Source organism: Colletotrichum abscissum, assembly GCF_030869225.1.
Source record: "Colletotrichum abscissum strain IMI 504890 chromosome Unknown Scaffold_43.1, whole genome shotgun sequence".
NCBI lineage: Eukaryota > Fungi > Ascomycota > Sordariomycetes > Glomerellales > Glomerellaceae > Colletotrichum > Colletotrichum abscissum.
In genome coordinates, this window is record NW_026850354.1 from 313,979 (window position 1) to 339,085 (window position 25,107).

The 25,107-nt window shown below is 53.8% G+C and overlaps 9 protein-coding genes across 9 annotated transcripts; 5 read left to right on the top strand and 4 right to left on the bottom strand.

The window, feature by feature from the left end:
- Positions 1-1,200, bottom strand: CABS01_13235 (uncharacterized protein; the record flags this gene model as incomplete). Its single annotated transcript, XM_060546579.1, has 2 exons — positions 1-830; positions 891-1,200. The coding sequence occupies 2 exons, from the start codon at positions 1,198-1,200 to the stop codon at positions 1-3; spliced, it is 1,140 nt and encodes a 379-aa protein (XP_060395200.1).
- A 2,767-nt stretch (positions 1,201-3,967) lies between these two features.
- On the bottom strand, positions 3,968-5,080 carry CABS01_13236 (NAD dependent epimerase/dehydratase; the record flags this gene model as incomplete). The annotated part of the gene is made up of 1 exon (XM_060546580.1): positions 3,968-5,080. The coding sequence occupies one exon, from the start codon at positions 5,078-5,080 to the stop codon at positions 3,968-3,970; it is 1,113 nt and encodes a 370-aa protein (XP_060395201.1).
- A 3,580-nt stretch (positions 5,081-8,660) lies between these two features.
- On the top strand, positions 8,661-10,964 carry CABS01_13237 (uncharacterized protein; the record flags this gene model as incomplete). Its single annotated transcript, XM_060546581.1, has 5 exons — positions 8,661-8,984; positions 9,800-10,017; positions 10,227-10,434; positions 10,544-10,573; positions 10,842-10,964. The coding sequence occupies 5 exons, from the start codon at positions 8,661-8,663 to the stop codon at positions 10,962-10,964; spliced, it is 903 nt and encodes a 300-aa protein (XP_060395202.1).
- A 1,182-nt stretch (positions 10,965-12,146) lies between these two features.
- CABS01_13238 (uncharacterized protein) lies at positions 12,147-12,556 on the top strand (the record flags this gene model as incomplete). Its single annotated transcript, XM_060546582.1, has 2 exons — positions 12,147-12,372; positions 12,408-12,556. 2 exons carry the CDS (start codon positions 12,147-12,149, stop codon positions 12,554-12,556), a joined length of 375 nt encoding a protein of 124 aa, XP_060395203.1.
- A 1,171-nt stretch (positions 12,557-13,727) lies between these two features.
- Positions 13,728-17,871, top strand: CABS01_13239 (hsp90-like protein; the record flags this gene model as incomplete). The annotated part of the gene is made up of 3 exons (XM_060546583.1): positions 13,728-13,789; positions 13,888-17,013; positions 17,070-17,871. The coding sequence occupies 3 exons, from the start codon at positions 13,728-13,730 to the stop codon at positions 17,869-17,871; spliced, it is 3,990 nt and encodes a 1,329-aa protein (XP_060395204.1).
- A 629-nt stretch (positions 17,872-18,500) lies between these two features.
- CABS01_13240 (uncharacterized protein) lies at positions 18,501-19,157 on the top strand (the record flags this gene model as incomplete). Its single annotated transcript, XM_060546584.1, has 1 exon — positions 18,501-19,157. The coding sequence occupies one exon, from the start codon at positions 18,501-18,503 to the stop codon at positions 19,155-19,157; it is 657 nt and encodes a 218-aa protein (XP_060395205.1).
- Positions 19,158-19,908: 751 nt separating this feature from the next.
- On the top strand, positions 19,909-20,637 carry CABS01_13241 (uncharacterized protein; the record flags this gene model as incomplete). Its single annotated transcript, XM_060546585.1, has 1 exon — positions 19,909-20,637. The coding sequence occupies one exon, from the start codon at positions 19,909-19,911 to the stop codon at positions 20,635-20,637; it is 729 nt and encodes a 242-aa protein (XP_060395206.1).
- Positions 20,638-21,700: 1,063 nt separating this feature from the next.
- On the bottom strand, positions 21,701-23,180 carry CABS01_13242 (uncharacterized protein; the record flags this gene model as incomplete). The annotated part of the gene is made up of 2 exons (XM_060546586.1): positions 21,701-22,234; positions 22,971-23,180. 2 exons carry the CDS (start codon positions 23,178-23,180, stop codon positions 21,701-21,703), a joined length of 744 nt encoding a protein of 247 aa, XP_060395207.1.
- A 1,144-nt stretch (positions 23,181-24,324) lies between these two features.
- Positions 24,325-24,765, bottom strand: CABS01_13243 (uncharacterized protein; the record flags this gene model as incomplete). Its single annotated transcript, XM_060546587.1, has 1 exon — positions 24,325-24,765. One exon carries the CDS (start codon positions 24,763-24,765, stop codon positions 24,325-24,327), a length of 441 nt encoding a protein of 146 aa, XP_060395208.1.
- Positions 24,766-25,107: the final 342 nt, after the last annotated feature.

The window sequence follows — 25,107 nt, forward strand, 5'->3', positions numbered from 1 at the left end:
TCAAGGCCCAGCTGTCGGTATGCCTCCTCGACCAACAACCAGGAAGTGGCTCCCCCTGACCTTTCTAAACCTGAATTTGTGTGGTCTCTTGGACCATGGTAACTCAGGCAAGACCCTCAGCAACCTCAGTCTCGGGAACGGAGCTTCCACTCTCACCCCTTGATCCTCAGCTCCAGGCTCAGACCAAACTTCCTCCATGCCATCGAAAAAGTCCATCTGGTCAACCCTGTATAGCGCCTCCCCCTTCGATACATCAAAGCTCCCCTCAAACCCTTCATCGTCCAAGTCCCACAATCTCACCCCCAACATCCTCACCTCGCCAAAGAACCCATTCACCAACCCAAACACAAGGCCCCACGGCCCCTTGGTTCCATCCCTCAGCCCCAAATCAAACCTCGCGTAACGCCCGTCGACAAACACACTCTGTACCCGTTCACGCGTCTCCCTCGACATGGCCCATTCATGGTCACTATTGACATGTCTCCTTCCTAGCTCACCACACCTACACCTGCCCGCGATAACCGGCCCGGCCAGCCTGTAGTCCTCCGCCCTTCTCCACGTGGTGGGAAGCATGGACCCATCCCACACAAGCTCCACAGCGTCCCGAGCGGGGCTGAACGGGAAGGTCCGCGGGTCCGGCGCGCCGAAGGCCGTGGCCGCCAGCGCCCTGGTTTCCCGGCTGACGGCGTAGAGGGGTATGGCGGCCCAGGACCTGATCCGGCGGAGGAAGAAATGCGCTTGGGGCCCGTTCCGCCACTCGAGGTCGGTTTTGACCCAGCCCTCAATGGTGATGGGGTCGACGGCCGTGAGGAGGATGCTATCCCGGAGTTCTTTCGGCAGTCGGGTGAACAGGGTGAAGGTTGTGGGGTTCGCTGGGCTTGGCTATAGACGACGGACTGGAAGCTTATTCTTCTCGTCTTCTTCGTCTGATGAGGAGGAATCAACCAAGATGCACACTCTCCGGCCGTCGCGAACGCGTCCTGGGTGTCTAGGGTGGCACCGCATGTGCTTCCGCGCCTCCAAAACCACATCCGACCACCTCTCCCGGTTAGACGCGTCGAGAACAATTGTGAGCTCGTCCTTGATCTTAGGTTCGTCTTCTTCATCGGTGAACAACAACTCTTCCTCATCGTCGTCCCCACTTCCCGAACCCAAGCCTTCTCGAGAACCGCTAGATGCCGGCGGGATGAAGTGCGCCATCGCGAAGAAGAAACTCGAGTCAGTCGTCCTGGCGGTGGCTTGCTTACAAAGAAGCTATATTCGTCCTTGCGATGTTTTGGCGCTGACGAGCGAGACGACTATCGGACGTGGCTCCGCAATACTTTGTTCCTTCGTTTTACTTAGTTCAACGGCTGTTTTCTTTTCCAGTAATCCGGCTGCAAATCATGGATTCATGACGATGAAGGGTTTTGCTGCCTGCTACACCAGGCAGGAGATTCGTGATGTTCGACTCATGTTGGAAGGATTCTGTGGGTCAGAAGGATCATGCTATCGAACCTTGACGTGGATGCCCATCCCCTACGAGCAAAGGTTCCCCTCTCTACCAAGTACGGAGATCCCATGATGAGATACGTTGCTCTACCTTAGACGAACGAAAAATCTCACGATCTTTGACTCTTCCAGAATGGGAATCTTGTTGACGCCCTGACGCCGTTGGCAATGGGGTGTGGATTCAGAAAAAAGCCACTCATCAGCCACAAGCCATACCAAGTCTCATCTGCCCACGCTCGAGGCGTCCAAACAGCGAAAAACACCAACCGAAGCGTCTTCGGCAAATGTTGGCGTTATTGCTTGTCTTCCCGCCAGAACTCGACCTCCTCGCTTAATCCAAGACACTGCGTAGCTCAGACCTATCAAGGGCTTTTCCCACGCTTCTCTTATCTTTTCTTCTTTTCTAGAGTGCGTGAGCGACAGTGCATTCAGGTGAGAGTCGCTAGAAGGGCCTCGGTTAAGGCTGCATGCAGGACGGGAGTCACTGCGCCTGTTAACCAATCTCTTGGGTTCGAAGGGGTCCAGACTGCCGGGGCGCAAGATTCTTCTCGAGGTCTGGATCTTTCCCCTTGGGCCTTCACGAGCTGAAAAACTCTCATGCGAGTTCACAGAGAGCCGCGGTCTTGGCATTCGGGGAAAATACACAACAGAAAATGAGGAAAGCTTGTTACCTAGAATCAAACACCGGCGGCATCTGTTCACCGAGCCCGGGAAAACACAGTAGTCGCGGCGCCGAACCCAACCGCGCTTTCTAAAGTCAGCCGCGAAAGGACGAAGGACGAGCCGCGAGCATACAATGTGTCCGTTTCACACGCCCTCGACTCCTCGAGCTCCCCCCACAATCCATCCTCCTCCTCCCCATCCCATCCCATCCCATCCCGTCCAAACCCCCTTCGCAACCCCACATAGTTCGGCATAACCGTTGCTGTTCCATCCTCTGTTTCCTCAGACGGGAGAGAGCGTGGCGAAGCGAACTCCACAGGGAATGCACTTCAAAAGGCAGAGATCCTAGATCCTGATCAGCTGGTCTTTTCGATACAGGTACCCGTGTCGCAGGATCTCGAGCTTCACATAGATCGGGATGGTTCTTGGCGTTGGACTGGTTGGAAATGCGCGGTTCGAGTGGGATACTTTGGCTGTTTCTGAGAAAGGGGGGAATGCTCCAACGTCTGAGGACATGAGCCTAGGGAAATACAGTTCTACACTTTGAGCTAAGGTAGGTTAGAGTAATCGGGTGGAATCACATAATACCGCCCGGCCGAGTGGGATTCCTTACTTGACCTAGTAGCACGCCTAACCAACAATCAACAAGATAGTGTACCGAACCCATAACCTCTTCTTCGAAAAGACACGAGGAGGGGAATCCAAGCCTCACTCCCACCCACGCAAAGACAAGAACCAAAATATGATAAAATTGGCGATCGTTTCTTCTCCCTCTGTACACGTGTGTCTCTCCACCGCTCTAGAGTCCATAATCCGGTCTGGTCTCTTCCTTAGAGTGCACGTATGTAATGCAAGCCCAGGTAGTCTGGGGTAGCTTGCCTTGCTTGACCAAAAAAAGTGAGACAACACTTCCCTTGCCGGGAAACCCCCCCCCCCCCCCCCCCCCCCCCCCCCCCCCCCCCCCCCCACACACGGACGAAGCACACACGCACAGACAAAAGACAAGAACAACCAACAACCACGGGCAAGGAGCGCCCGCCGCCGCCCCCCCCCCCCCCCCCCCCCCCCCAATCCCAAGGCTGCATAGCGCATAGGAAAGAACTGAGAACCGCCTAAGAGAAATGAGCCTATCATACCGTCGGAGATTGAGGCTGAACGGCGCGCCCGGTGCCCTCTGGGGCCGGGCCCGCCGCCCTTTTTTCTTCACCCTTCAGCAGCTCAGCTGGTGGTCCATGGTCTCTGGACCATGGTCCTTACTCCCATGGGCCCAATGGTGAGGGAAATCCCTCAGACCTTTTCGGCCGTGATTCAGCCCCCCAATTCCCCCCTCACTGCGCTCCCACGGCTCCCTACCTTACCCCTTCCCGTGGGAGCGGGCGTGGGGCGCGGGAGGGTGAGTAAGCGTGAACGCGTGGGCGTGGGTTGAAGCAGACACAAGCGGAAGGGGAACACGAACATGTAAGACGGATGGGACGATGGACGATTTCTAAAAATTTCTTGTTGTGGATTTTAGAAAAACCCAAAAGTATATACACTAAAGAAAATTGGTGCGGAAGCTACTCCGCTGGGTATCCCGTTGTGAATCGAATGCTGCGTTTTTTCCCTGTCTCTCCCAGTCTCCCATGAATGCTGATGAAAATGTGTTCTCCAATCCCATGCGCCTTGACTGGCTGATACAGTCGGCCGTCTCCCCCATTGAAGTGAAATGTCTTGTACCCCGATGCAGTCTGTTGACCTGTCCAATGTCCAACATGGAAAGTAGAAAGAGAAGAGAAAATGCTCGTAAAAGTCGTCAAGCAGGCCGTAAATCTCTCTATGCGGCCACAACCTCGGGCCTCAAATGCTGGTTCACCGCCATCGAAGACGAAGAAACCGTCGGTAGCGCAGGGCGTCTCAGTCTCAGCTCGACAAAGTGCCCAACAACACTGCGCACCTGCTCCTCAAAACTCTGCAGCTTAAAGCCAAACACCTCCTCGGAAGCAGAGGCGTCAAAGTCAATGTTGACCGTGCCCACGGAGCCGCTGCTGACAATCAACTTCCTCTCGACGGCCTCGGGGAAGCTCCTCTTGGCAATGAGCTTCGCGTCGTTCCATCGGGACTTGGTGCTGAGGATGTAGCCCTTGTTGCCCGGGACGGTGGGCAGAAGAGCCTGGACATGTGCGCGCGCGACGTCGTCGACGTGGACTGTTGCGCCGGGGTAGCTGCAGCCCATCTTCTTGCCGCGGAGGGTGGCGAGGATGACGGCGTTGGTGCCCTTCATCGCCTCGCTCGCCGTGGTCGCGATATCGTTGCGGCCGATGACAAAGGAAGGGTGGAGGTGAATGACCTCGAAGCGGGGCTGCTCTCTCGCAATCCACGCCTCGGCGCCCTTGAGAGCGGCCACCTTGGAGGCGGCGTAGGCGGCGAACTCGCTCTCATACGGCTCAGGCTTGAAGCCGGTCCTCTCCGTGGGCTGGACAGCCTCCCTGCGCTCGCGACCCTCGAGGTGGTCTACTGAAGTAAGGGCAACGACTGAGCTCGTGATGACTACCCTGCGAACAGTGCCCGCACGCTTGGCGGCCTCGAGCATACCGAGGGTGCCGCGGACGGCGGGCTGGATGAAGTACTCCTGGTGCAGATCGCGAGGTACTGAGTCAGCGGTCGCAAGTGGTGAAGCAACGTGAATGACTGCAGAGACGCCACGGATGGCATCGTCGTAGGCACCATCGGTGGTGATATCTGGTACGATGGTGAAGTTGAGTCTCGCGCGGGGTAGGTCAAGTGCGCGGATCTGAGGTCGCGAGCGGATGAAGGCAGCCTTTGCCTCTGAGCGGACGGCGCAGCGGACGGTGTGGCCTGCCTTCAGGGCGTGAGTGAGAACGGCGAATCCGACATGGCCAGTGACGCCTGTGATGAGCAGAAGCTCGTCTGGGAGGATACACAGCATGGTTGCTGAGATCTGAGTGGTAGTCGTATATAAGTGTTGAGGTAGGATGGTGTAAGTGTCGATGAAACCGGACGTCCTGAGAGTGGAAGTGGAATTGTCGTCCAGAACGGGCAGGACTGTGTAAGAAGTAGTCGGTTGTCCGTAGAATTTGTTTGATCGATGATGGGGAACCTCTCTCACTATGGAAAGTGGTGCGAAGCGGGCGAGGGTCATATATCTACTCTGGGAAGTTTGGCGAGATGGGTGTTCCCACTACTTGCCTCCCCTCTCCCTGCGTTGCTTGAACCTTCTTGGGTCCCTTGTGGCCACCTCGGAGGCTCAGATAGACGAACGCCACGTGCACAGGGTGTGAGACAATGAGGGTCCCTGGTGTTGGTATCTGAATACACACCTCGACCACCCCCCACCCCCCACCCCCTCTTCCAAGCAAGCCTCGAGCAAACCCTTTTCTTCCAAGACGGGTACGGGTATCATCCATAACAACAATCCCGCGACCGAATGGCGGTGGTGCTTCTCCGTGCTTGCGCGGTGCTAGCGTCAGCAGACATGTGTGAGTCCATGCATCAGCGCCTCCTCCCCAGTTGTCCTCTCTGTGCCTGTGAGGGTCGATGAGGTGGCACAGCACCCGCTGGCAGGCTGCTAGGTAACCTGCTGTCGCCTGCACAAGTAGGGCTGGAATGGCTCCCCCACTAATTGAACTAAAGGTCACGCAGCTTCACGTAGCATGTTAATGGTCGGTCAGCTAGCTGAACCTCGATACCCGACTGGTCGAAGGTAGGGTGTGTGTCTTGTGGCGCCCATCGTGCCGCACTGACGGAACCGCCCGGCATGATCCCTCTACAATCAGCATACAATCTCTGCGGGGTGAGGACGGCCAAGAAATCCTGATTGGGGGTGATTAACGAACCTAACGGTCTTGAAGAAGTGAAAATAAGGGGCAAATGAGCAAGCATAGCCTTGTGCCAAGCATCTCTGCATCGTCACCACCTAACTTAAGGAGGCTGAGGGTGGGTGAACGCCCTCACAAAGTCTTCACTCGCAGACACGGCGAGTTAACGAATTCATGCGCATCAATGGTGAACTCAATGGCTCGCTCGTATGCATATGTAGCCATCCAACCCCCAAACCCAATACAGAGACTCTGCCTAAGACTGCCTGCAACAATAGGGGGAAGACTCAGAGGAGGGAGGGGGGGCTGTACCCGACGAGAAGTGCCGCGTGGTCTGGGCGGCTCAGTCTAGACTGGTATCAGAGTAGCTCAAGCTAAAGCACCAGTAACCAACGGCGCAAAGACCAAGCAGGGCGCCAGCCATCAAGCCAAGCTGAATGACTAAGTCGACTGGTGGCGCTGTTCTGGGCCAGCCAGCTGGGCAGCAGGTGTCCAAGCTAACCCACCAAGCTCATCGATCGCGACGCGATTTGCCGTAGGTAAACAGGCGTCCACGGAAGATAAGCCAGTAAGGGGAAGGGATGGCGGCGCAGCCGTTTGATTGGCGATGAGTATTGGTTCATCGGGCGGTAAGCTGAACTTTTTTCATCGTCCTTGACCCTGCGATTCGCTCGCAGCTGAGATGCTCCAGATGCAAATAAGTTGAGACGGTGACTGTGGCAACGAGGTCCCTGCTATGGTGAGTCAAGAGAGTTTGCAGGTTCCCGACAAGATGCTATTTTGCCCTCGACGCCCATTCACATTCGGGCCCGGTCGATAGTTCCTGGTAGCCGGGGACGCTTGTGTCGATGACTTGTCGACTGGTAGGCTCACTATGCGTTGGCGCTATTCGAGAAGGGAACCATCGACCGGCCACTTTGCTCGTTTGCCATTCAATGTTCGTCATGGCCAACCCCTCCCCGCAACCTTGCTTTGCCGTGCCATGGTCGACATCGGGAGATCGGCGGTTTGCTCAGCAGCACAGGCTCGGTACCGACTGGCTGGGGCGCCAGAAAGCGCCTCACTCTCTCCCCAGCCCAATTGACTGGCCCCTCCCACCCTTTCCCATCGCTTTCTATAGCCCTGCTTCTTTTTTCGCCTTGCACTGCAGTGGAAGCAAGGGGCAGTCGACAGGAGGAATGACAGACGAATTGTGTGAGAGATAGAGCTGACTGGATAGCTGGCCTGGACCGTTATGGGCCGCTGCTGGTGCGGCCATTGAGACAGAGACGATCCAGGAACGTTGGGTGAGACAGCAGCGCGCCACATCGTCTCATCATGAAAGCCTCTAGGTCCAAAATAAAAGCAGTGGGTATCCGATGCTGAGAAAAATATCACAAAATCCCCGCGGAAACGATGCCTAGAGGTGTCATGCTTGTCAGCTGAAAGCGCCGCCGGCACGCGGGGTGTGGGTGAGATTCCGGGAGGGAATGGCACAGAGGAAAAAGCGCGAGAAAGGCCAGAGAGGATAGATCACCCCAACAAGAAAGCCCATAGAGACGCTGGCACGGGCCCCTGCCTCATGGCCACACTGGTCTCGCGCTCATTCACTGGTCAATCTGTGCTCGTACATAAGCCTTCGTCTCAACTTGTTTGAGTTCTATTAAGGCTCGGAGTCAGATAGTGAGGGGAAAGTGAAGAAGGAAAGATTACCCCTCAATCCTTCCACTAGCAACCGTCAATAACAACAACTTGGCCGAGTCTGAGAGTGACACAGAGGAGGAGGAATGATAAAGGTGCAGGTAGCCGAGAAAGAGGAGAACAACTTGTCGAGCTCTCACGCACGCATCCGTCGGTCGAGTCCAATCGCTCATTAGGTCGTTTGAAATGGGATGAGTTCGGTGCGCAAAAGGATCCCGAGCACAGGACCAGTCGCGGAAGAGTATCCATTTCGATGCACGTCTTTGGTCCGCTAAATCCAGATGAGATATCTGGGGGATGGTCGGACGGTGTTGATTGTTATCACGGAAATGAACGAGTGCGTGAAATTCCGTACATCAGACTGCAGGGTGATGCTTGATTGCTGGTGCGAGCCGGTTTGCTGCCGGAGGGGAGTTATTGGATTCTGCTTATTGCTCATTGCATGCTCTTCCACCCACCCTGGCGACTATTGTGATGCATGCAACCGCGATCTGAGCGGGGTCTAATGCAGCGAAAAGGGATGAAGGACTGCGGGAGGATGTTGAGCCTGGAGGACTACGAGATGTCAACAGCAAAGGTACGTTGAGATGGAGTGAAGCCTTTCAGAACCAATTGAGTAGCCTCGTCGAGCTCGTGTTGCTTGTTCTCGCCGAGGTCAGACAATTCGTCGATCGCATAAGGGTTTGTGAGACCTGTAGGGGTTCTCCTACTCCATGTCAATAGGGGTCATTGGAGATAGTGGGAGACCATTCCATCTCCGAGATAAGATTCGCCGCTTGACTTCGGATACTGAGATTGTGTGCTTCGTGTTTTGCTTATTCTTCTCGTTCAAGCAGGGCGCTGAGTGTGAATGCCAGAAAGTTGAGCGGTTGACTACCGTTTGAGAAGTTGCTGATCGGCATGATTGATCAGCGCCCTACGCGCGTTAGAAGGTTCGGCAATCGCGCCATTGCGAAGCCGTCGCGGGAGGTGAGACGTGGCGATATGGATTGACAGTGGTGTAAGTGGTGCATGGCTTACGCGGGGCTAAGAGCCAAGTCTAAAACCTCGACAGCAATTGGCGTTGTGATCGGCGTGTCGCACGTCGAGACCGGCGCTCCTCCGCCAAGCGGACTTCCCATCCTGAGCAACGGGACGACTTGCTCATGGGCATCACCGGGCCTGGCCCCGCTGGAGAACGGCCGGGTGGGGATCACTCTCCGTCCCTGTCTTCCTCCGTCGGGGACCCTTCCGCTCTGCCCCGGAGACCCTTGGGAAGACGAGCTCAATTGCCCCCCACCGCGGAAGATGCCGAATGACTTCATCCGAATGCATGACAAGCAGTCTGAACTATGCGTATGCAGTCCCCGCGGTGGATCGAAAGGGTAGAAAAGTCCTTGCTTTGTACCCGACGGGCCCGAATCCGAACTCTCTTACTCTCTTCTTCCATCCTTCTGCCTCTGTCTCTGTCTCTGGGAGAGGAGGGTGAATGGAGTGATTGACATCACCGTTGTGGCTGAAGGCCCTTGTTCGCCTTCAGTATCGAAAAAGGCCACTTTGGGGTCCAAAACTGTTTCGGATTATTTCTGGCCCAACGCGTGGCGTGCATCTCGTGATGCGAAATCCCAATTATCGAATCGTAGGCGTCACGCAACTTCTTGAGGCGAATGATGCGGGAATGACTGGTCCCTTTCTCGTCTTCGTTTGTAAGCAGAAGCGCTTCGAAGCAGTCGTGGATGTTGACGAAGGCGGCCGCTGTATGCCACGCGTTGCTCGGATGGTTGGTCCATCAGCGTCGCTGACGTTGCTCCCATGCTATACCGACGTAGTCAGCGAATACGATAACCGGCAAGTCCCGTTCAAGACTATTGCTTTCCTTCACCGAGACTATTGTCGTCCATCGCCAACACACTGCATTGGCGTTGAGTCAAAATTTGCGAACAGAAAGTCTTCAGTAATGATCTCACACTTTCAGGTAGTGCCGCACCGCCGATCAAGCGTGCACCGTCACGAAGACAACAACCAAGGCTCTCCATGGACCTAATGCGTATATTCCCCGCCGAATCGCGTGCAGTTGCTGCACTTGCAGTACTTCCAAAACTTGCATCGCCCACGGGACATGCAGGTTTTTCGATGGTGAGTTTGACCATGGGCAAAGGTCATGGCGGTAGTCTGACAGGCCCACCTTGGCGTCCATCATCTTGTTCGGACAGCAGCAGCATCCTTCGGTCCCGGAGTGCGTGGCCCGGGCGGGCTTGCCAACGGCAAGATCTTCATCGCAACGACTGTCTATGCTTTCGATACTGTCGATCACGCGGCACCGGGACGCCGACATGCTCCACCCGCAGCCTCTCCCGCTGCGGCACAGAATTGAGGTGAAAACAGCCAGGTCCTCTAGACGCCACCCGGGGGTTGTCAGCAGACAAAGGGTCCTCCACGGCCGGAACTCGAGTTGAAGGCTGAGCCTTTATCATTCGAGCGATCGGTCGCCACCGGTTATCAAACAGCACTGCCTCGTTATGGTTAGACACTGAAGACAACAAGAGAAGAGCATCGATTTCACTGGAAACAACTGTCGCTCAGATGTGATTGAGCAAGGCTGAGCAACTTGTGGATCGGAGACGAAGTCGTAGCGAAGAAGCAAAGACGAATAAACAGCCGACATTCGACAGAACCGCTGTGGCACGAGAACGTCTTCAGGGCTTCAGCGCAGCTTTGCGCTGTTACTTCCACCGCTGTTCGCTCGAGGCAATTGCGATACTTCCGACCCGTGACTGATGGAATGATCATAGCCGAGGACAAGCTGGTAGGTGGTCCTGAGTGTCGTCCGTTTATTATTTTGTCGAGTTGTTGTTGTTGATGTTGGGAATCGTCATTTGCCGAAATAGATGGAAATTGGAAGCCTGGGCGATTAGATAACAGATAAGAGCAATGATAGCGATAAGGTAAGGTAAATTTCTTGTGTGATTACTTAAGACATTCGAGAAATGGCATGTGGTCTGTGCACCCAGATCTGGAGGGGATCTGATCTTGCTGCTTGGCCCCGGCCCAGCCGGCCTCTTTTTTGATTGGCTATATTAAAGAGGCGGGTCGATGCAACGCCAGCGGTATATGCACGTGACGGGAGGCTTGGTCCAGACCATGGTCCACAGCCATCGGCCCTGGCCTTTTCCCTGCATGTTTGGAAGTACCCTCATTGGGTGCTTAAGGTAGGTTACGGGAAAGTCTTGTGGCAGGAGTCTATTCCGAAGAGCATCCACGAATATGTTCAATGTTGCATTTCCATTAGGCTTTTCTCTCATTGTCGTTGCTGCATGGGTAGCCTTTGGGCTGTAAGGGACGAGTCACGGCGAAGTTCTATCCGTACCTGCTCTATCATTTTGTGAGGCTTGCAGTGGACTCGGCGACGCGACGGCCCCACGAGCAGATCTTTGTGCTTTTGCAGTTTGGCTGGTCCGGAGTCTTTTCCGCCCAGTATCCAATCAGATGCCATCAAAAACAGCGCCGTCGAGCAGTCGCCCAAATTGCCAGCGTAGGCATCGCGGGGCCCTTTTTTGGAGTACTGTTACAGTGGTACTGAACAAAGCCCGCCGCCCTGCATGTGCCCAGTAGTAGAGTCTGGTATTCCTGCTGGCGGCTGGCTGCATACATGGCGGTTTCCTGTCTTTATCTCCGTTTGTTACGGTACGTTTCTTTCTATGCATAAGAGTCACCACGAGCACACCACACCCTCATACGCATGGCATGTACCGCATACAACAATAGTTCTAAACATGCATCAAACCATTCCCAGTACCTCGTTCCTTTTTGCAGCTCGTAACCACAGGTTTGCAGAAAAAGTAGGTAGCTTCCAACGCCGAGGAAAATTCCAAAATTGAGTGTATTTAGCTCAGAGATGATCCAATTCCAGAGGTATTTTAAATCAAACCCCGCCCTTAGACCGGATGTGGCCAGGGTGTATTGACTTAGCCTGTGAGGTACGACAGAACGAAGGGCCTAGGCCTAGGTCTACAGAGCGTGTCACAGGGGGGGGTGCTGGTCCAAGTGTAGAGACGGGTAAGGTAGGGAGGGTATTGGAAAACGTAGATGCTGCATTCTGCCACCACCTACCATGGGGGAAAGATAAGACCAATCGTGAAGTGACGAAAGGACGGTAATAAGTCAAAACAAAGAGAACAAGAGAAAAAGCAGGATCGAGAGAATGATGGCTTTTGCCAATGGACAACGTGGAGTGCCTTCCGTCATGACGTATGTGACGCCATTAAAGCGGGCCAAAGTGGCAATTCGGTGAGGTGGTCGAAATTCTGAAATCTCGATATCGACTAGCTTAGGTAAGGACACCAGCAGCAGGATGGCACGGATGGCTATTCCCGGTACTCATCAATTTTTAGAAAACACTGTGCTGCAGCACTGTTGATGCAGGGCATTGGGGGGGAGATGTCGGATGGCACTATGCCAATTTCGGTCCGTTTTTTTGCGAATTCCAGTGTGGCTATCTGAAATTTCCATTGGGACCAGATGCCAAAGGCCAAGGTTTTGCACAAGTACATCTTAAAGTATTCGCACTGTAATGAAGAGCCAATAAGAGAGCCTGGAGAGCACCCCGATACGGAGCTGGCTCCACCATGGGTCTGGACCTGGCCAGTGGCCTTGTCAATCGCTCACCTCAACCTTCCTTCTCTGCTCGCCTGGCGGCCCGTGTCGTGCTTTCTTGCTGCTCTGGCAGGAGCATTCTGCTCGTGTCTTGCGTGCCTGCTCTCTACCTGTTCTCTACCTAAGGTACTCTATCTGTACTCAGCTCCCTCCATCCCGTCGTCCAGTCTCTGAGGTCAACCACTTACCTCACCCATCCCGCGTCAATCGCCACCATTTGCCTTGGTTCTATTCCATGCTTGACTTCCTCTGCCAACCTCTTCCCGCAATCTTGAACTGGGGGAGATCGATCTGCGGCGAGTTCTTCCTGCGCCTAGCCCTTGGGTAATTCATTCGCCTGGTTTCGCCTCCCTTCCTCACCTTAAGCGAACCTCCCGTACACTCGAGCCAGCCCTCTTCGGCATCCGACCTGAGCGCCCCCCCCCCCCCCCCCCCCCCCCGCCCCCCCCCCCCCCCCCCCCCCCGCACCGACCAGGCGCGCAGAAGGAGAGCACGCGGACGACAAACAGCAGCACACGCGGCCACACACCTCCAACACGCATCCAGCGTCCAGTCTCCATCCAACCAGCTCCTTGCTCTCTCCCCCCCCCCCCCGCCCTAGTCCAGCCCGAGAGAGAGAGAGAGAGAGAGAGAGAGAGAGAGAGAGGGCGCGACCTGAACGATACATCATTTTCAACGTCCAGCGCATCGTCATTTTCATCGCAATCTTCACGTTTGCCATCTTCTCATTTGCCATATTCCTTTCCACTACTCCTCCCACCTCCGCCCGCCATGTTCTAGACAGGCTCCGACATTTGCGACGTTCCTCTCCCAACAAGCAATCATCTGCGGTGACCGCTGCCTACCTGTGAGTGTATCCCTATCTTTTACCCATTCTACCAGTCTTGGTACACCTACTTGTTCCCATTCCTTCGCCTTTTCCCACTGTTCTCTTGCGTTGGCCTTGGCAATCCTCTATGCCCCTCTATCAGCCTTACCTTCCATAGAGTTATGCTCTATACACCTCTTGTACTCTTGTACTCTTGCCTGTCTCCAGCCGCTTGTCTTGAGCAACTCACCATACCTTATGCCTGGTGACGCAGGGATGCATGCCCACGAAGGCCTTCTTGAGCCAGCCCATCGTGGGAAGAGGGAGGGGCACTGTGTGTATTTTCAACCTCATCCCCCCCACTTGCGTCCGGTTGGTCTAGATGTTCTTCGTTCCCCCCCTGCCTTCCTTGATAGCCACAGACAAGTGCATCTCGGCCGCAAAATGTTCCGGCATGATTCATTTCTAGGAATTCTTCTTGCTCGCGCAAATAGTAGCTCAAGTTGACATGAAAACTGTAGGTCAATAACATCTCGCCCGCGGATATCAAGGCGTGCTTCGACCCATATTGCGCAACCAAGTAGAACCGACAGAGGAGCGGCCGGTCTCTCGTGATATAAAATTCACGCTGCCCGGCCATGGTCAACACTCCGCCGGCCAAGGCCGTCTCTGAGGGTCGCCGCGAGAGGGAGACATTCAGGTCCGCGCCCCAAAGTGCTTCTTTATCGGCCTGGACGGCTTTTCGTCAATGCAAACTTCGCTCATCTTTAGTATTGAATTTCCTGACCGCCTCCGCAGATATGACAGTTCCTTGATCGCACATACAGTCTACAACGACCCAAACAATCTCAAGCCATCCTCGGAACTTCGGTCATGTCCTGATGCGGCACTCACTTCCTTCGCTGAACTCGGCGCTCTACGCCTGAATGCGACCCGGGCCATGATATCCCTCTTCGACAGCAAGTATCAGTACGTCATTGCTGAAGCTACGCAGTCACTGGCTCTGACTCCCGACACCAATCCTCCAGAAACCCAGCGCGGGGATATCGACCAGCTGCTACTGTGCGGCACCGCTATCCCACGATCTTCCGGCATATGCGAGCTCATCCTCTCAATCTCCGATCACCTCAACGAACAACATCCTTCGGGTCCCCATCAGCTACCTGTTACCATTATTCCAGACCTTTCTGAAGATCCTAGGACCTCTTCGCGAGCCTTCTGTCTCAACACGCCGCAATGTCGCTTCTATGCCGGAGTCCCAATCCGTTCACAAAGCGGTATACACATTGGTGTCTTTAGCATCTACGGAGATACTCCGCGCAAAAGCTTTGACAATGTGGAAAATCAACTCATGCAGGATATTTCGAAAGTGATCTTGAACTATCTCGACGCAAAACGGAACAGGGACGATCACCGACGCGCAGACAGGATGGTTCGCGGCGTTGGCAGCTTCGTCGAGGGCAAGAGCACCATGTCGGGATGGAGGGACAGGAATAATATTGACTCGTTCGATGACCACCCGTCATTTGAGGGGGCTCTGAACAAACACCAGCAAAGGATCGAACGCAACAGAGAAGAGGTGGCATTCGAGGCCTCTCAAACACAACAACATCAGTCGTCTACTGTTGCGATGCAGAATGCGCCACAGCCAGAAGTCCAAGCACCAGATGATAAGCCAGTCTCGCCTACAGCGGATTCTCGACCATATCCTCAGCCAAACCAAGACCCGGAAGCACTCCCATCTGTGTCCGGGACCTCCTTGGAAAGTATCCATTCAGGGACAGAAAGTGTTTCGCAGGGAGACGGTGACTCGCACATGTCACATATTCGGCACATTTTCTCAAAGGCCGCCAACGTTATTCGAGAAGCTATAGAGGTTGAGAGCGTGCTTTTTGTGGACGCTAGTATCGGCTCGTTCGGAGGGCTTGCTGTCCCTAGAGCGACCAACATGAGGTCTGCCAGGGGCCGAGGCTCATCATCATCATCTAGTGACGAGCAAACAAGCCCCAGTCTAAGTACCGGGAGTGTGTTGGGCAGCGATACCGACCAAGACGACAGCTTATGTGCGGTCCTCGGCTTCTCGAGCTCATCTACCTCAAGCATCGACGGAGACCTACCGTCTCTGAACCACACCTCCGTATCCGAAAAGTTCCTTACGAAATTGTTACGAAGATATCCGCAAGGTAAAATTTTCAGCTTCGACGAGAACGGCTCTATCCAATCCAGCGACCATTCCGGCGACGACCATATCGCACAGCCAGAAACACCACTTCAGGAGATCGTAGATATTGTACGGGGCCCAACCGAGGACGAACGGCAACGAAACAAGAAACGAAAGCATGCCTACTCGAGACGGAACGAAGGGAAAACTCTCAGCGGCCTATTTTCAGGAACCAGAAGCATGGCCATCATACCTTTGTGGGACGTACAAAAGCAACGTTGGTACGCAGGCGGATTCGCCTGTACCAAGACTCCAACTCGAGTGCTTACCGTCGAAGGCGAGCTCAGCTACTTACGCGCCTTTGCATCAGTCATCATGTCAGAGGTCGATCACGTCAGCTCGATGCTTGTTGACAAGGCGAAGACGGACTTGTTGAGCTCACTTTCTCATGAGCTACGCTCCCCGCTCCACGGCATTATTCTTGGCGCAGAGTTGTTGCACGATACCACTATGGACGCTTTCCAGGGAGAGACATTGGTTTCGATCGAAAATTGTGGTCGCACACTGCTGGAAACAATAGACCACCTCTTGGACTGGAGCAAGATCAACAACTTCATCGGCCCGTCAAACCACCGGAGAAACTCAACCACATTTGGTGAGCGAGGCTTGAGAGCTCGGGATCGAAAGATTAGCATCGAAGCTGGTATGATGAGCATCACATCAAATGTCGAAGTCGACGTTCTGTCGGAAGAGGTTGTCGAGAGTGTTTGTGCTGGCTTCAGTTACCAACGCATCTCTGTGGCCCAACTTGCGGGCAACAGACCGACAGACCACGCCGATACTACTGCATTACGCAGACTTGACAGCATGCAAGCAATGGAAGAAATGGCGACGAGAACCAACAAAATCGGGGATTTACAACTCATCCTCGGAGACGTATCCGTCACTTTCGACATTTCACCCGCGGTCTCCTGGGGTTTCCATACACAGCCTGGAGCTTTGAGGCGAGTCATCATGAATCTCCTAGGGAACTCGCTCAAGTACACAGAAAAGGGATTCGTCAACGTCAATGTTAATCAGCTGGCCCCGTTGACTGATGTACCATCCACTAAGGCTATCATTCAAATCGATGTGGTAGATTCTGGACGTGGCATTAGTCATGAATACCTACAACATCATCTATTCGCGCCCTTCGCTCAAGAGGACTCTTTTTCTGCCGGAGCCGGTCTCGGTCTGAGCTTGGTCAAGCGCATAGTTAGCAAGCTGCGTGGGTCTATCCAGGTATGGAGTAAGGTCGGACGAGGGACGAAAGTGAGGGTTCAACTTCCCTTGCTATGCGCCAACCCAGCATCACCAACGGCAGCCAACGTGGAAGATGGCAACATTGATGCCTTTCGGGCATCTGTCGGCGAACTCATGGGTCTAAGAGTCAAACTGTTGGGTTTCCCTGAAGACTACGGAGTCAAAATGCCCGACGAGTTGGCCAGCAACACCCCCAGCGAAGGAGCACTGGTCACAAATCTATGCAGGGAATGGCTTCATATGCAAATCATTGACCAATCCATCCCGCCCTCGCAACAACTCCTTCCCGACTTGGTTCTGTCTACAGAAAAGCAACTAGAGCAGCTCTTGACGGAGCGACGCTTAGGCATCATTAACACACCGGTCGTGGTGATATGCCGGAACGCGCTTATCGCGCGCCAACTAGCTACCTCCGCACGATTCACCGGTAATCGCATCGTATTTGAGTTCATCTCACAGCCGTAAGTTTGTACCTTCCGAATCAGTGATCGGCTTCAACTAAGAATTCGTCTACAAGGATTGGCCCGAGAAAACTTGCCAAGGTGCTTTTGCTGAGCTTCAAGCGATGGACGAAAATGCAAGAACGGGCGATACCAACTCCTACAATGTTATCCTTGGCCAGCCCAGAAGCGTCCAACGCGGGTGGCGACACGCCGACTGGGTGTGCACAAGACAGACTCACGGACGTGGGAAGCACCGAAGCCCTTCCGGATGTTCCGACCGGAGAGGATCTCCCCGAGAGATTGAAGGAGTTGCCAAGTACCGAAGTCGAAGCAAAGCAGAGTGTGGATGACCAAGCTGTGCAGGCGAGAGAAACGGAGCCAAGGCCTGAGGATGTCGCTCTACCGGACACGCCGGAAGAACATCCCAAGAGGCTAACGCTCGATGGCCAAGACACCCCCCGATTGTCTCACAGACCAAAGAAGACGGGAGGATTTCGTCCCAAGTTTCTCCTGGTGGACGACAACCCACTCAACCTCAAGATGCTGGCAACGTACATGACGAGGCTTGGACACGACTATCGGAACGCAAGAGACGGGCAAGAAGCGTTAGACGAGTTCCGCCAAGCACCGGGCGAGTATCACTGTATTCTGATGGACATCTCGATGCCTGTGATGGACGGCTTCGAGGCGACACGACGGATTCGTGCTATAGAGACGAAAGACAGCCTGTCACGCTGTCTGATCATCGCGCTTACGGGATTGGCATCAGCCAATGCACAGCAAGAAGCGTTTGCGAGTGGCATCGATCTATTCCTGACTAAACCTGTGCGGCTGAAGGAGCTAAGCAAGATACTGGAGAGCAAGGGTATAGCATGATGAGCAATGCGCGACGCAGGAAAATGAGGGGGCTCGCGGGTCATACTCGCTTGGCAGGAATTGGGATGGAGACGCAATGGCGGTAGGAAAAAGCTTTTATGGAAATGTTGAGCAATCGTATTACATGGAATACCCCAATGGCTGGAATGCATCACTGCAACGACCCGGCTGGAGTTACTAGACTTTGTTGGGCGGGATTGTTGTCTACACGATTTGATGCGCATCAGCAGCATAGCAGTAGACGAATATGATGATAGATGGCCCTCGGGGCAATAAGCCGCCGCCCTCTTTCTTCCTCGGGCCTTTGAGGACACAAGCACCACCTTGACTTGGTCCAATCTGGGTCATCGCTAACAGCTTTGACAGCTTCTTTGTCAATCTGACCTTTCTTGCTTGATCCCTTGTGTTCGGCATTGTTTGTCTACGGCTACAATGGCAATGTTTCCCTGGCTGTAGGTTGGTTTAGTCTGAGATGGAATACATAAGCCAGAACTTTCCACAATACCAATGACTATCACCTTCGATAAGCCACACCAGCAAGAAACTACAACAAACCAGCACCCAAAAACTCCCTCTACAGATTCAAATAACCCCCAAGAGCTTGACCAACAGGAGAATAAACTGACGAGATGGATACTACGGGCAGCACACTCACGCCAACCACGACCGCAACGACAACGACAACCACCACCCTCGCCGAGCCAGGCTTCTTCCACGACACGCTCCCGTCCACCGAGCTCCCCAGAGATATCTACGTCCTCAAGGACTGGTACTTTACCCGCTGCCGCACCCTCAACGACGCGAAAGCCCTGCTGGGCGTCTACAACACCCTCATCCTAGACCTCAGCGTCACCTCCCACGAGCTCTACAAGTGGAAATCCAACAAATCCCTCGGCTACCGCATCGCGCACCTCATGCTCGAGACCGCCTTTGCCGGGGACAAGATCTCAAAGGAGCGAAGGAAGTGGGTGAAGCAGCATACGCACGTCTGGTGCGGCGAGATCCAGAACTACGATGTGCCCGTGTTTGAGTTCACCGAGGACGATCGGGCGTTTCTGCAGGGGAGGTGGCCGAGGGCGTGGGAGCGGTATAGTGTCGCGCAGATTGAGTGGGCGATGGAGGTTGAGCTGGAGCAGGCGAGGCGGTTTTTGCCTCAGAAGCATGAGCGGAGTGTGAGGAAGGAGAATTGGAGGTGGTTGTTTGGGGAGGAGAGGTGGGTTAGGAAGATTGCGTTTTTGGCGTTTGATGCTGAGGGGGCGGATGGCGAGGTTCGGTGGAAGGAGTGAGGTGTTGGCTTTTGAGGGAGGTTACTTGTGAGGGTTGTCTGTGTTTTGTTTGGTATTGCTTGTTGGAGTAGGAGTTTGGGAACTGCCTTTTATGAAGAGAATCCCATCGTCTTGCATAGCTCTCGCAATGAGAGAGATGGAGTGATGGAGACATGATGTATCTACTTCCTTAAACCGCGTTGAACGCTTGTTCTCCTCTGAGAGGGTATTGAATGTTCAGAATGGAGGGGCTTTTAGGCCGCGTTCGAGGGTTCAATTAACAGAGTCTAAACATCATAGGCAGCACTTCATCGCATGTCCTAACATGGGTGTGAAGGATCCCCTTCATCATACCCCATATAAGCCACCGCCCCTTCACAATCCTCTTCGCCTCTGTCGTATTCCAGGACCATATTCGCATTAAGGGTAGTTAATAAGGACGAGGAGTATTTATGAAGTCACGGGTTGAGGGCCCACTACAGGCCGATCTTTACATACCTGCCTCAGTATAAAAGTTGCCCAGTCGATTGAAGCTGAGGTGAAGCTTCCGGATACTCCAAACCGATCTGATCGTCTGAGGTGAGTATCTCATTCCCGTCCGCTCCCACCAAGAGATCTTTTAAGACCCTACCTAAGCAACTCACTCCCATCAATCCATTGTCTTCCCACCCTCTTACTTTTCTTCACATCCTCCTCCTGGCAATTTTCCTTCCAAACCTCCAACAATCACCACTTATCCACACCTTTCCTGTATCAACAAAGACTGACAAAGATGGCCTCCAAGGAGAACAACACCGCCACGGTCCTCGAGACAATCCCCGAGGACCCTGCCCCCAAGCGCACCACCCGAAAGAAACTCCCAGACTCGAAGCCCTCGAAGCCCTCGCCCGAGGAACCCTCCCCCGAGAAGAAGAAGCCAGCCGCCCGCAAGGCCGCCTCCAAGAAGACCACTACAGCCGCTGCCTCCCGCAAGCCCAAGCCGGCCTGCAAGAAACCCATCATGGGACCCGGCCGCCCCAAGGGAAGCAAGAACAAGGCGGTCAAGAAGAATAAGCCCCCCGCGAAGCGCAACAAAAACGCCAAGCGCACCACGGCCCACGACCTCCTCGCCGCCATCCAGGACGACGAGATCCCCACCAACGCGCAGGTCAAGGCCGACTACGGCTTCTCGCGCTGCTACATCACCCTCGACCAGAGCAAACTCTACAACGTCTACCGCACCGTCCTCGAGGACTTTGAGGTCAAGCCTGAGGAGCTCCACGAGTGGCTTCACCACGAGGATGGTCTGAAGAATGTGGCCGCGGAGATCAAGGCCAAGTTTGAGGTCTTGCTTGGTCCGGAGGATTACCAGGGTGATTACAAGTGGTTCCTTGAGAACCAGTACATCTGGGACCCCGAGGATCTTGCCAGCGAGGCTAAGGCTGCGCGCGCTGCGAAGGAGTTGAAGGAGTACTACGATGCTCGTAAGCGACCTGGTGACGACTTTGACTGGTACTCTTGAATGCTCGACGAGACTGGCAAGATAATCCCCTCGATATGATGAGGGCAATTGCTCGACATTAGCATTATGAGGTTTACACAGATGTGAGTAGCTTACCCTTCCCCATCAACGAGAGCTCGAGCTGACCATCGCAGTGCCTTTCGCTACCTGATGGGACAAACCATACACCATCACCACCTTGTTCTCTGCGATACCCTCGGATGCTTGCTTCGATATGGCGTATCGAGCTTGGAAACGGCAGTGCAATGGCTGGGTTTGGATGCGGCAGGTCTTGCCATACAGTTGTGCTTGGAGATAGAGAACCGGTCGCCTTGATAGTACTGCACCCGCTGACATTGACATGCTGTTAATAGAGATGGCCCTGACATAAGATTTCTTCCCTTTTGCAAAATTTGAAGTGATCACGATGCTCTTTACACAGAATACTGCTTTTTCAATGGAAGGCGCCTTATAATTTTTGCTTTGTTCCTTCCTTATCTTTTCCCCCATATGTCCGTCTTGAGGAAGGAAGTTGGGACCGGCTCCTTCCCACGGTTGACGTTGGCAGCTTCACTTACATAAGCCCCCACCATCCGCGTCCCTCCTTCGCCTCCCCCCATCAACTTCATCGCCAAGTCATCCAGACTACCACGTTTCCGCGAGCGACAACTGCCAATTGAGAAGGCCATCATATTCAATACCAAAAATCATATGTAATCACCTGGTAGCGCATACAAGATTCAGCGTCGGCCTCAATGGCATCGACCCCCACCGCGTCCTACGCACTGTGCTCGACGCCCCTCCTTGCCCCTCCATCGAACGCCCTCTCGAAAGCGGCCGACCTCGACGCCAAACAACCATTCGTCTTACTATCATTACAAGTGCGCAAGCCTCAACCCGCGGCCAGTTTTGGTACGCTCACCTCCGCTGGCTCTGCGCCAAGGATAATCACCTCCCCGCGATAACTGGCAGCAAGCGCAATGTAGCTGTAAGTCATGGCACATTGGTGGTATCAACGTGGTATCATTTCATCAAGCAGATCCATAGATTTCAATGGAAAATAATCTTACCTGGCTTCGCCACCTCATTTCTTCATCCAATCTGTCCGCGGCGAGCCATACCACATGTCCGCAATCTTCTGCCGCCATTCCCAGCTCGAGTACAACTTCCTCCAATTATCGGGCTCAAGGCACCGCTCACACGTCAAAGGATACTCCTCCTCCTCCTCCTCCTCCGGACCCAATAGCCACTTTTTCAGAAATCCCTTCGGCTCCGTCACGGCCCTCACACGCGCCAACGACCTAACAATCTCAAGCTCCCACTCCATCGCAGACTCGATCTCCAGGGTACGCATGCCAGCCCACTCTGGCGGAGCATCAAACTGCCCCAAAAACTCCTTATCTTCATCCGAGAACTTGAAGACGGGCACATCCTCCTGCAGAGCGGCACCGGGCTCGAGACCGAAGATCCAGATGTGCGCCATCAACCACATCATCAGGGACTCTGGGATTTTGCCTAGGTTATTCTCAAGGTGCATCACGATGTTGCGGCCGAGGTGGCCCTGCGCCAGCCAGCCCTCGATCTCGCGCGGGGTGAAGTCGAGGTCGATGAGGAGGGTCTGGTAGATGCGGAGGAGATTGAAGGCTTAGTCGTGGGACTGGCAACGAGTGAAGAACCAGATCTGCATGGCGGGCAGGTCTTGGGGAGTCTGCGGGAGTTCAGTCAGTGTCATTGCTCTTCGAAGAAAGCTGGTTATGGGCTTGGCTTGCTCCTCGTTGGAATAAGTCTGGCTTTTCTCGTTCTCCATAGTGTAGCTCTTCTATGGAAGTTTCTTTCGGTGTTAGTTGGCTTCTATCGGGTATTGGGTGTGATGTAGCGCTGTGTTTGTTTTGTTGTTGGTACCAACGCGTAGGTCTGTGTGCTTGTACTGGATGGTGATCTTTACTACTTGAGGATGGGATGGAGCGCTTACATAGATTCTTGAGGCCGAAGCTTTTTCAGAGCAACGGGTGCCTTCAAGCCTTGTCCCATGCAAGATCTCAATCAATTCATTGTCAATCAGAATAGCTACTTCGTCCTTCATTGGTACAAACGCCGCTGGCTTTGATGGTCCGAGGTACACAGTGACTATCTAGCAAAGAGCCACCAGAGGAACAAGGACTGTGGTGACTGAATGGTATTGTTGATTCGGTTTCGACGGGCAACTCTCAAAGACTATCTAAACTGTCACAAGCCTCCTTGCTAAGGCCGAGGCACAATTCTCTGTATCTCAATCAACCGCAAATCAGTGTACGCCCATGTTTCCATCTCGATTGGCGACCCATCAAGTGTATCTCTCTGCCATGTCGGCTTACTTGCAGGGAAAGACATGGACCTTCTGTGCCGGGTCCATGCCTTCCATGAGGAGGGCATAGACGGCGTGGAGCTTCTCCTGGCCCCTTGGTGGTGATACAGCGGTCGAAGAAGAAGTCCTTGAGGGTCTGTGGGTCGGTCGCAAGTCTTCTGACGACAATGTCCTTGAACAGGATCTCGGTGGTGGGCTGGTTGGGGTTGACTTCGGCCATGGTGTTGTTGGTGTTTGGGGTTGTTTGCTGTCCATTGGCTAGTCAGTAATGAAATAGCATGTCAAAGTTGAGCGAAGAGGAGAGCAAACCGTTTCTGGTGCGAAACTTTTGTAATAATGGCAGATGCTAAGAGAAGTCAATGTTAGGGATGAGTTGGTGGAAAGAAGGCAAAAGAGTAGCTGATGCGAGAGGGGGAGAGTTGGGGGTAATGGTTCTCGAATTCACCCAAGTGAAGCTTGTTGAGAGACGAAGAAGTTCTTTGAGGTCAAATGGACAGCATGAATCCCATGACCCTTGTCGTCTCGATCCTTTGTCCAGCAAACGGATAGATTGAAGGTCTGGCAGTATATGCAGCGAGCCGTTCGTCGCCAGCATCCAGCACCGTGGCCCCGTAGGTAGCATACCAGGGAGTTGAGCGCGGAAAGCCTGCAGATGCAATCAGAAACGATAGTTATAGATAATCCAGCCTCTTTTCACATACCTCTATTGGTGTCTTCTCTTTGGAGAGCTGCCTGATATTGACTTTGTAAGATATGCACGAAACCTGCGCATGGGGAACTGTATCGCTGTGGGAAGTCTCTAACACTTGTTTATTACTCATAATTACTTGAGGTCTGTCCCTCAGAGTAAGCACGCCGACATCTCTTGCCACTGTACACTTGAGTATTTCTGATAGATATCTTGCACGGGTATTTCATTCTTGAGACTGATATCGTTTGCGTTATCCTGACGTAGCGTCACCACGCGAGGGATCATTACTTGGGGAGTCGCCGCTTGTATTGCCGACACTCAAGGTGTCGCTCGAGACCCCGTCCATTGCTTGATCTTCTTGTTCCACCGAACGTATGGCTTCTCGTACGCGAGCTGCCATGTAGTCAATGGTGTGCCCGGTCCACCAACTTTCTCGATCTCGGTCCCAGCCATTCAGGATCTGACAGGACACCCGTGACATTTTGGCGCACTCCCGGACGAGATCGGTATGGACTGTCATGGCATATCCCATTCTTCTGTCCTCAGGTATGATGACCCAGATATTATGGCGAAACCACCAGATGTATACATCTTTGGTCAAAAGGCGAACCTCGGCAAAGTACTGCTTGATCATCTCGGCGAGTAGTGACTTGCCCCTGGCAATCATCCATCCCTAGATAACAACGCTGTCGAGGTCGAAGAAACAGCCAAGGCACTTGTATGTCGCCCAAAGGAGGCGTTCCTCTTGTTTATTGCCGTATTGGCAAAGATCGAACCCGAAGTCTTGTCGTGTTTGCGGATCAGTGGGAGGCTCGCAGGTACCGGCTCTGAGGGACTCGGCGAGGTAACGGTGGGTATTCAGTCGTTTGTTCTGCGCGGGGCAAAGGGCCATGTAGTTGGCAGCATCAATATTGTGGGCTTTTGCCCTCTGACACTTGGAGCTGCAAAACCAGTTGGATTGACACTCGTTGCAGTGGTGCGCGAGTGTGGGTTCTTTGCAGTATATGCACCGCCGGTTGCCAGTATGGACAGGACTTTGTGTTGATTCCACTGCCGTTCGTGTTATTCGTTCGGACTCGAGACTGGCAAGATGGGATAGGGCAAAGAGTGACATCGTTATTAAATGTTGAATCTAATGTGTCGTATGGTTTGATATTGATTCGATGTCGTTCGCGAGCAAGGTCTATCGGAGGAGAGGTCTGTTCGGGTCGATGACTCGAAATAGGGGTAGATGGAAGACCTGTAGAAGGAGGAAGGAACGCGTCAGCAACGAATGCAAGAAATAATGGAAGGAAGGAAGGAGGTCGACCGAACTGCTACTGCCATGATTCTATTCGGCGAGAACCTTCGACCCGACCACGAGGAAGGACTGGACATCTCTAGTCTTTCCCTGATGCTATGCCTGTCGTTTCTGCCTCCTGGAATCGTGAGCCTCCTCACGTGATCCAACACATTG